Source organism: Pseudopipra pipra, chromosome 1 (assembly GCF_036250125.1).
Source record: "Pseudopipra pipra isolate bDixPip1 chromosome 1, bDixPip1.hap1, whole genome shotgun sequence".
NCBI lineage: Eukaryota > Metazoa > Chordata > Aves > Passeriformes > Pipridae > Pseudopipra > Pseudopipra pipra.
In genome coordinates this window covers 13590153-13600382 of record NC_087549.1, presented here as the reverse complement: position 1 = coordinate 13600382, position 10230 = coordinate 13590153, and the positions used below count along the sequence as shown (strand labels likewise).

Sequence of the window (10230 nt, the reverse complement as noted above, 5' to 3'; positions counted from 1 at the left end):
GCATGATTGATTGTCCCCAAAGGAGGTTGGGTTTTGCTTCTATTGCCCTGTATTCATATTTTATTTCAGCCACGTGATTCCAAGGCTTTTCCATTACAAAACTTACCCTGTGCCCTCCCACCAGTGGTAGCACTATCAGAAATTATTTCAAAATGTCACATATTAAACCCATACAGGAGTGCTGTGAGCAGCTTTACTGGCTATACTATATGCATACTCTTAAACCTACTATTCAACCTCTCCATGCCACAGTTTCATCCATGCTTGTGGTAACAGCAGCCTCCCACAGAGGTAGTGGTTTCATTTGTCTCTCTGTGCCAAACCAGCAGAATAAACCCCACTGACATAAGTGCCAAATTCACTGGAAGAGCACATTACTGGAGCAGAGAGGAGATAGCAGCTCTGCAGCACCCACACACTCCCATGCTGTGGGAAAGTTTGGTTTTCTCCCTCCCTCACAGGGCAGAGCAACTGTAGTTGCTCCTTTGTAGGTAGGAGCTTGCCAATTAAAAAAAAAAAATTAAAAGGGGAATTTTATCAATTGCTATGCAAGCAATATTTCCTGTCTCCTGCAGAGAGGAGCAGAGGTGAGCTGTGCAGAAATGTAATGCAAATGTAAGGGTAATTAAAGATACTTGATATGGATGTGAGACTGAAGGGAAGGACTGCTGGTACATCAGTTCCTGTTGCTACAAATTTATTTTTTTCAGGTTGGGTTCTGCACTCTATACTCACTGTCCAGTCTGGACATCTCCAAAGTCCCAGTTCTGCTCCTGCAGCTAGCAACACCTTCAGACGGGAACTCCTCCAGCTTTCCTGAGAAGTTTTCGGCTTCCCAGTTGTGTGCAGGGATTAGAGAGATATTTCATCTGTTGTGCATGAGAGACTGATCTATCAGAAGAAGCTGGATGTAGGGGGAACAGGGACTTCATAAACCTGCCAAATAAATCTTCTCTAGCCCCAGTTCCCTTCTAGCAGCATCTCCTGGACTTTCAACCATTCAACTTCTTCTGTCTCCTGAAGCAAGAAACTTCCTCTCTTCTCTCTTTATCACTGGTTTTGTTTTCTAGCCTCTCCTACAAGAAGTGCATGTGTGTTTTCATTTGTTAAAGTCTTAAAATCTTCACACAATTAGTTGACCGTTTGCATTTAAAGTACTGAGAAGATAGGGACTATGGCAGGATTTCTTTGGAGCAGCCTCCAGGGACACAGCAAGACTGGCCTAATTAAATATAGTTATTTAAATTTACTCCGACTGTATCCCTATGAATTCTGGCAAACCTTCATAAGATGACACAGACCAGTCAGGATAAGATAGTGACTTTTGCTGTAATTTTGCTATCATGGCCATGCAGTTGGTCAGGTTACTTGACCTGCTTTCAGTGCTTATCTATTCAGGATATATGACTGTGGAAAAGGGGTTAAAAAAGTAACAGTTTCCTGTAGCAGGGTTATTTTAGTTGCATAACTACCTCTGGAGGATTTTTCCCAGAGCAAAAGGACTTTGCTAGGTGTGCAGGACACATACAGCTTCTGTTGTTGTGGCAATTGCTCAATCAATCTGACTCATTAAACATGACTCAAATTTATATCACCAATTGCAAACAGTAATTACCCAAACCCTCAAAACTAGTGTTTGTTCAACAAAAAAATTCAGTGCTTGTTCTCCTCAATGGACCTCTTGCTGAAGCCAGAGTAATATCAAGAAAAGGCAACATGTAACAGAAACAAGTAGTATTTCATATTTTCAAAATGTTCTAACAGGAATGGAAAGCAGAGGGGTTCCTTCCCTCTGCCCTAAGCTAACATTCACCCCGAGGAATGCCAAAGGAAAATTACAAGTTTCCTTTAAAATGTCTGTTGTTCCTGCAGAGCTCATGTTGCTTAGAGGGATTTAAAAGACTTTAGCTGGAGCTTTTGTGCACTGGAGCTTTTGTGTTGATAAGGCATCTTTCAACAGGAAAAGTACCCCATGCAATGTGCAGAAGTCACCACAAACATTTCCCAGCACAGAGCTATTTCTGCTACCACAGTAAAATAAAGCAGCAATACCCTGCAAGAGCATGGGACCAGGGGCTGAAGAGAAGTAGGCAGAACAGAAGTAAATTACTAGTATTTATTGTCACAATAAACAACTGAGTTAAAAAAAATGACATTTCCCTACATACTAATAGTGCGACTGAGAGCTAAACTGTCTCTCCCAGCAATTATCAGAAACTGTATTTCAAAAGCAAACTTCTCTGAACACAGGAAGAACATTTTTTAGAGCTTTAACGTTCCTTTGGTATAAATGTAATCTTATTTTTGAGAAAAAATAAAAGAATTACATAATTTGATTTAATCAAAAACCCAAACAGGGAAACAGATTAATGTTAAAGCAGAACAGTAGTGGTGGTCTTCAGTTTGGTTTATGAACCACTACATTAAATCATCACTGAAGTTGGTGTTGAAGGAATTAGGTCTTAACTGAAAACTCTTTTAAATCCAGAGGAAATACCCTTTGTAGTATATGTAAGAACATAAAGTTTATCATGGCAAGAAGCCCTGCCAAAAGCTTCCAGGAAAATATTTCTGTGCTACCAGACAACCACAAGAGACAATTTTTAAGTTGCAAGAATAGGATGTTTCCAAGAGCTTTGTGCAGTTATTAGAATTTCCACCCTAACATTTTGGGGATATTTTAAAGCATTCAAGTTCTGTACTCTTCTAAATTAAACAGAATTTGGCACCTAGAATACTGAATTTTTGTCTACTGTTCACAAGAACTTTATCATCTGTGTTAACACAATTAATTCCAGTTTACTACTTTCTCTTAGATGAGTTCTACAGGGATGCAAGTTGCTGAAATTGTGCCAGGTTAATTTTATTTAGGAGGCCTGGCTACTCATCTGTGTACATGGCTGAGATGCTTTCCAGCACTTCCTGCTTTCCTCCACTATCTGTAACCCCCAAAGAGAAAACAGAAAACCATTTTTCTAGAGAGAGGGAAAGCTATAACCCCAAACGAAGGCTTTATGATAGTGCCACTAGTGGGTTCAGCTTCAAGAGGCATTCTAAACAATAATTTATCTTTTACATCATCTAACTACACTAACACTAATGCTCCATAACATATACCTTCTATAAAAGCTGTCAAAGCCAAATCAGGCCATTACCTAGGTACCAGCAGGCAACACAGTCTCTTCCATTGGCTTAGGACTGTGACATCAGTGTCACTTGTAGGGGCTTGTCAGGATTATGAGACTGTTACTGCACAGAACCAGCAAACAGAGACTGGACTCCCTTGACCAGGTAGGTGATGGCTGTAAATCACGTGCACTGCACGGACTTTACTGTACCAGAAGTTACATATGTGCAATGAGGCCAGGGGGCTTCCTTTGAGAACTTCCTTTGAGGGCTGTCATTAAGCCTTAGACTCAGACTAGGGAATACATGGAAGATCCTGGCTGTTAGAACAAGATGACAAAAATCAGATTTTCTCCTCTCAGCTAAAAGCCCACTGCTGTGTGTTTAGCAATATCATCTCCTTCAACATCTGCCTTATTTCAATTTCCATCAAAGTCAAAGCAAAGGATGATGGAGCAGGTATTTCCAGGAATCAGCCCAGAGCGGCTGTGGTAGAGAAGGGATGTGACACAGTCGCATCAGTGACAGCAGATGTTATCATGAATCCTCTCCACAGCTCCAGAGCAGGACCAAGTGGCCCCAAGCATGGGGTACCCCTCGTAGCTTGTGAAAACAAGCATCCTCCTCTCCCAGCTCTGCCACTGTAGCAAAGCCTTACCAGTAATGACTATTGAGGGTGTCTATTTTATGGTCTCACTGTTGAGTACCAGGGCGGGGCACCTGGGCTCCTGACAGTCTTCTTACCAGCAAACCTAAGCTCTTGAGAAGGGCTCTGCCCAGTAAGAAATCTGTCAGTACTCATCTGCCCACAAGCACCTCTGAACATCCCTGTGAAAGGAAGTCAAAACACATTAAAAAAACTGAATGTGTGGTTTATTATATTTAAGATGCTATTTGTCTATAGTGTTTAAATATGTCTGTCACACAGTTAACAGTAAATGAGTGTAATCTTACATGTTCAGTATTTTGATATACAGTACAGGACTACAAGTGTTGTAAAGGAGCATGGAAAATTAATATTTCCTTGATGCACGCATCAAACCTTGCAGCACCACTTAAAAGCTCAGAGTAAGGACTCAAACTGCAGTATTACAAGCACTACTAAATCAACCAAGAGACATACCTATATTAAACATTAGAGAAACAAAACAAATGACACAAAGGTTTAATATTTAAGATTTGATACAGGATTAAAATACTAATATTTTTAATGTCCTGGTTTCAAATTAATAAATATAAAAACAATATAAAAATATACACCAGTTGATAAAAGGATGCACTGAGTAAGGTTAGAAAGCTAAATTTCACTTTCAAACGTATGCAGGTATGTCTTTAGGGAGAGGATTTCTGTGTAGCTGCGACTGGTCTTTCGGAAGAAGTCCAAGCTAGTGAGCTGTTCGATGTCACGCACACGTGCAGTGTGCATCTTAAGAAGATCTTCAACCCACTTAGATTCATCCTCCAAGCTCTGGAAAAAAACCCAACAAAACAAACCCAGGTTTATAACATGCTTTGTCAAAAATCAACTCCAAAAGCAAATGCAACTTTCCTAAGCATTTGTTACATTTGAAAAATCTCTGCCTTATTCAAGAATGACTAAGGTAAATGAGCTGCAAGAAAACAGATTTGAAACTTAACAGGCAAGATGAATCCTACGATTTTATATCAGTACTCATTTTACAGTTCAGTTGAGACAATGGAAAAGCTGGCCCCAAGTTGAAAGGTGTTTCAGAAGAACAACTGCATGCTTTTAGAAGATCCACTGATCACTACACGTTTTTTTATCTCACAGAAACATCTCACATATTCATCACTTTTGTATTACCAAAGCCCAAGCTCCAGGCTGTTTAGCTTTGAACCCTACCCCTACACATTATTCTCAATTGACCATCACATCATCTAATACAGCATTATTTTAATCTTTCCACTTTACTTTTAGGAGACCATTGCAATTCATTACACGTTTGGGACAATGGCTTATGTTGGTATCTAAAAACCTCTGTTATTGGAACATATATACTATTCACTGACAGAAAAAAGACTTTCACTAAGAACTTGCCATTTAAAAAAAAAAAATCAGGAAGATGTCATTTAAAAAAAAAAAAATCAGGAAGATGTTGATGCCAGCATGATCGGGGTTAGGTTGTGTGGGTGTAATTTCTCTTAGGGGACAGCTCCTGCTGCCTGCCTTGTGCCACCACCAGCACATGTTGGAGTGATCCACAAACAAAGGTAACTCACAAGCATATCAGAAGATCAGGTCTGCAAAACACTGCAGTGACTGGCTGTTTGAGCATGTTAACCAGTTCAAAACATGTCCCACAAGCATTGCAGTCAGCCCTGGGGACTGCACAGCAAGGAGCAGACGTGGGAAAAGGACAAAGCAAACAGGACTTTTCCCCTTTTGGCCTCTCTGGCTGGTACGTCTACCCTGCTGCTGGGGAAGCAAGTTAGGAATGGAGGGTTGTGTCTCTGGGCTTTTGGACTCGATGTGTGTGTCTATTTCTGGGCTTACTCCTGGTAATGAACTCTCTTCTAATTGTCTCAGCAAGCTCCTCCTGCAAAGTGATCCTCTCATGGATCAAGACTAAGCTTCAGCAGTGCCAGAGCCTATCCAACACAGTAAATATGCCACAGCCCAATAAGTGGGTCACCCAACAAAAGCCAGGAGGGTGAGCTTGACTGTTTGCACAGAGAGGACATGAAGTACCAGGCAGATCACAGGTGGCTTCTCTTAAGCAAACATCTATGACCTAGTCAGCACTTGTCAGGTTTGAAGCTTCTCAGCTCCAAACCATCTTTCCTCTCCATGTCACTAGCAACCTGAGGCCCAAAACCAGGTCTGGAACAAGAAAAGAAAGATGCAATTTAAGAGGGAAGGGAAGGGAGCGCACCCTACTCACTCTGCTTTGCCTGCAGTGCCACGCTCCAGGAAAGCCCCCTGCTCAGCCTTGGGCCTGACAGTCAGGTTGCTGGTCTGCATACTGGCCTCAACAGGGTTCTTATTGCAAACAGTTACTCTGACATTTTTGTTTGCTCCAAGCTTTCCTTCTGAGCAGAAAATCTGCATTTTGCAGAGCTCAGAGAGAAGCTCAAAGTGAGCTACAAAGCTCACTTTTTTGAATACAGTCAGTTTGCAAAAGATCTGCAACATGAATAAATCACAGGACTGTGAGGTTGGTTTAAACCAAGTCCAAATAGACAGCTTTTGCGTGACTCCAGAAAATCAGTCAACTGATCTAGGTTTTAGTTTTCCATTCCACAACTGGTCCAGGAAGGCTCAGGTCAAGTGGCAAGGATTTTAAACACAGTGATCAGCTACCACGGTATTACATTATTGCATTACTAGATAACAATGAATGAAGTGTATACATTTTAAATTATAGTTTTTCCCACCTATGTTGGTTAGTCAATAGTACAGTGAGTCTTAGAAGGAAAAAGTAACAATTGAAAATATGAGGGTAAATTGAAATAGGCAATCAATTAGGAGGATAACCTAAAATCCAGTGGAAAATGTACCAGATATTCTGGACAAGAATCTCTTTGAATATCAAATTATTAGATGGAAAGCTGAACATGATGCATGTAGACAAGTGGGTGAGGAACTTGCTTATCAAAAAAAAATTTAAAGGTTTTGCTGAAAGGGAAAATAGTGGCCTGGAGGAAGTTTCTAGCAGGGTTCCTTCAGCTTTGGTCTTAGGATTTTGTGTAATATTTTCACACATGCTTCTTGAGCCAAGGTCATTAGTGTACTAGTAAAAAATCACAACAATTGGGAACACCTGTCAGTGCAGAGGAATAACGGCATAGCATAGCGGAGGATGCAGATGCAGGAATCCCTGGTATAATATGAAGTTAGGTTATTTGACATACAGAAGAGAAAGACCTGGATGTACTGGTTGTGCATGAATGTGAGCCACCATTATAAAACAGCTATGGAAAAAGCACATTCTAGGTAGTATCAGAGAAAAAAAAATATTTTCACTTTGAGATCTGAGCTACAGTATTTTATCTCATTCATGATCCAGGGGAAAAAAAAAAAAAAAAAGAAAAACTAAAAAAAGATCAGTCTGGAAGAGATGCATAGGAAGACTACTACCATACTCATCCTTTTTTACAAGAGCAAAAAAGATCCTGGGTCTTCCACGAACAGAGAGAAGTATATGCCTTGAGATTCACCATAAATCATCACTAGGGTAAATCCCAAAGAAGCCCAGCGAAGAACTATTTAAGACATAGAAAAATGTTGACACAAGAATAAATGGGTATAACCTCACCATGAATAAACACAGTTTAGAAATGGAACAAATTCAAATGAGAAGTGTAGTGGTGTTCTCCAATGGCTCTGTGAAGAAAGTGTGTGCAGCTAGAGCAGAGTAGGAGGGAAAGCTAATATTTCTCCAAATCTTACAAGAAAACCATGGAGAGGTTAAGGTAAAATTGTTATGTTATTCCATGCATTTCATCCATGAGATATGGTGAGGTTTTACACAATCACTTCTTTGAACAAATAAGATGGAACACCATGTGCAAAAGTAAGACTGATGCTGTATTTCAATGGCAAAAATTTGCCTAACTGTACTTTCATTCAAGAGCAACATTTAAATATTTTTGGAGTGGTGCTTTGCTATATAGAATTCATAGACCAATATCTGCTAATGACCTCACAGTAGCACTGAAGTTCCTCTCAGAACTGTAAATACATGCACCATAAGTAGTGTGACCTATAGAGAAAAGAAGCCTGTTTTGAGATGTAAGAAATCAAAGACTAAAAGAGGCCATTATTGTAAAGAGCTCATAAAAAAGATTTCAACAGTTTAAGAGAAATATGACTTGCAACAGAGGGAGGAAAAAATAAATAACTTTGTCATAAAATGACATATGGGTAGAGTTATAAGGGCAGAGGCACTAATAACTGCCAGAGTAGTAACCTTCAGATCACCAACTGGATCTTGTCTCAGAGGAAAGCTGTCCAGAGAAAAACCACGATGAAGTATATGTAGGACTTTATGAGACTTCTGGTGGAAGACTTCTCTGCCCAGAGCAGTTGAGAGTCGAAACAGGGGAAAGCCAGACTTGCTCAAGAGAGAGGGATACTTCTCCAAAAACATGGTTTTAAAAAGAGGGACCTGAAAGCAGGCGATGTTTGATGAATGAGAAAGAAACAGTGTTCCAGGTGAATTGTGTACAGAACTGGAATGACTATTTCTGCCTGTAGCTGGAACAGGAGTCTTAACTTTCTTGCCAATACAAAATTCATAACATTAATGCGTTCATTCAGGAAACGGTCTCCTGGCAGCCTATAGTGAAGTGTCTGTGTGCAGGAATCCACACAGCTGTGTAATGGGAGAACAAGTTCGGCGGAAGGACAAGTCTAAATACAGCTGCCTGGGGGGACTGCTGTCCTCGCACAGTGCTGGAGCCCATGGGGACTCAACCACACTCCTGCCACACCATCAGCTGCCAAGTGTGTGTGTTACTTTCTGCAGTGCTGACCAGACCAAAGCCTTCATCAGCATTCTGACAGGGTAAGACCTTGCATCCTAAAGGAAGATAGGAAAGAAACCAGGAGGGTGTCTGGCTGTCTCTGTAATAGGAACCCAAATATTCTCCCTTGAATCAAGGGATTCTGGAAACAGTAAGAGCTGGCACTCTACCCTTGGCAGGTTTTAGCCTATACGTTTAATACTGTGTGGGCTGGATGTAATCATGCTGTCTGATGCACCCAGACTGCCACAGCAGACAGGCTGTATTGTACCTGCATATGGAAACTGACCTCAATAAAAACAACAGGCTGGCTGCCAGGACAATGTCTACACATACAACCTCCCCCCAGTCTGCTCTCAAGTTACACTGACAGTGCCTGTCAAAATGTAGAATCCTACAGATTGTTTACTGCCAACCTACTGTATGTCAGTTCTTCCAGACAATTTTAGGTGCAGTAATAGTTCCATATTTCCCCTGATATCACAGAGGAGTGCTTTTGTCTAATGAGCTAAACATGACACTCAGCAGAGTCACTACTTTGTGCTGCCATTCAACACATCATTGAGCATTAGCTTCTAATAATAATGGGTTTTCACGTGTCCCAGGAATATGTTTACCACAGGGCTAGAGTAGTGCAGCAGGACTTACATTGCAGCTCTCATCATTGTCAGGCCGGTGGGGAAGGATGTATGAGAGAACAGAGAGTGGTCCATCACACTTGTCAGCTGGCTGAGTGAAATCTAAGCAGCTGGTTATGATGGCATAGTAATGAGTTGGAACAGGGATTGTGCTGCCTTCCACAAACCTATGGGAACAAAGCAAACATCTATCCACAAAGGATGAACTTGTCTGGAGGGAGGCTACAGAAAGAACGTTGTCTTTCCTCTCCTACATATGAGGACACACATACATTGTTGAGATATGCTTGATTCCTGAACACTATCTGAAAGTGAGCATCCAATTAGCTCATACTGTGCTATAGAAAAAAACAATGCAGCACTGAAAGGCTTCTTCAGTTCAGGGACATGGAGACAAAGCACTACCGAATTAACAAAAGACCTGAGTATGTAATTCAATAGTGCTGCTCTTAAGTTCTGGAGAATTTTAGAGAAAACAAACAATTTGGAACATAATTCAGCTTCCTCTCAAGGATGAACACTTAATTTCAAAGTCAAGGTGAAGAGTTAACTGTTGAATTGCCATTTCCTTATTTTTACCACTGTCCTACCTACTTGAGCATTTAGTTTTAACGAGCAATAATTTTAGAAAGAGCTAGAAAATCAAATTTCCTCCCAAAAATCAAATTATGTGCAGGTAATGAATTGTTTAAGATAAAGTCACCATTAAGAGAAGCAACAGCAAATCAATTTAAAGACAAACTCTTACTGTTTTATTTTGTCAGGTGTGTCATGTAAACCATCATAGTCATAGTCAAAGATTGGTCCACTTATAACATTGACTCCATTTCGTTCAGTGGCATATCTCTTCACCAAAACCCTTTGGAAATAGTTCCATACCTCTGTGGGTAAAAAACCCAAACAAAATCAATCAAACAAACAAGTAAAAAGAACCCTCAACACACTCAAATTTGGATAAGTCAAAACATCTCAAGATTAC

At 40.5% G+C, this 10230-nt stretch overlaps 1 protein-coding gene across 9 annotated transcripts in view; it reads right to left on the bottom strand.

Annotated features, from left to right (window-relative positions):
• Positions 1 to 3982: 3982 nt before the first annotated feature.
• ENPP2 (ectonucleotide pyrophosphatase/phosphodiesterase 2) overlaps positions 3983 to 10230 on the bottom strand; it is a 72805-nt gene continuing 66557 nt past the window's right edge. For all 9 annotated transcript variants that reach the window (XM_064646104.1, XM_064646033.1, XM_064646042.1 and 6 more), the window contains 3 exons: positions 10000 to 10132; positions 9262 to 9418; positions 3983 to 4594 (listed from right to left, as the gene is read on the bottom strand). In XM_064646104.1, the coding sequence (XP_064502174.1) occupies positions 4424 to 4594; positions 9262 to 9418; positions 10000 to 10132 (461 nt within the window). In that variant the 3' untranslated portion in view covers positions 3983 to 4423. The remainder of the gene's footprint in view (positions 4595 to 9261; positions 9419 to 9999; positions 10133 to 10230) is intronic.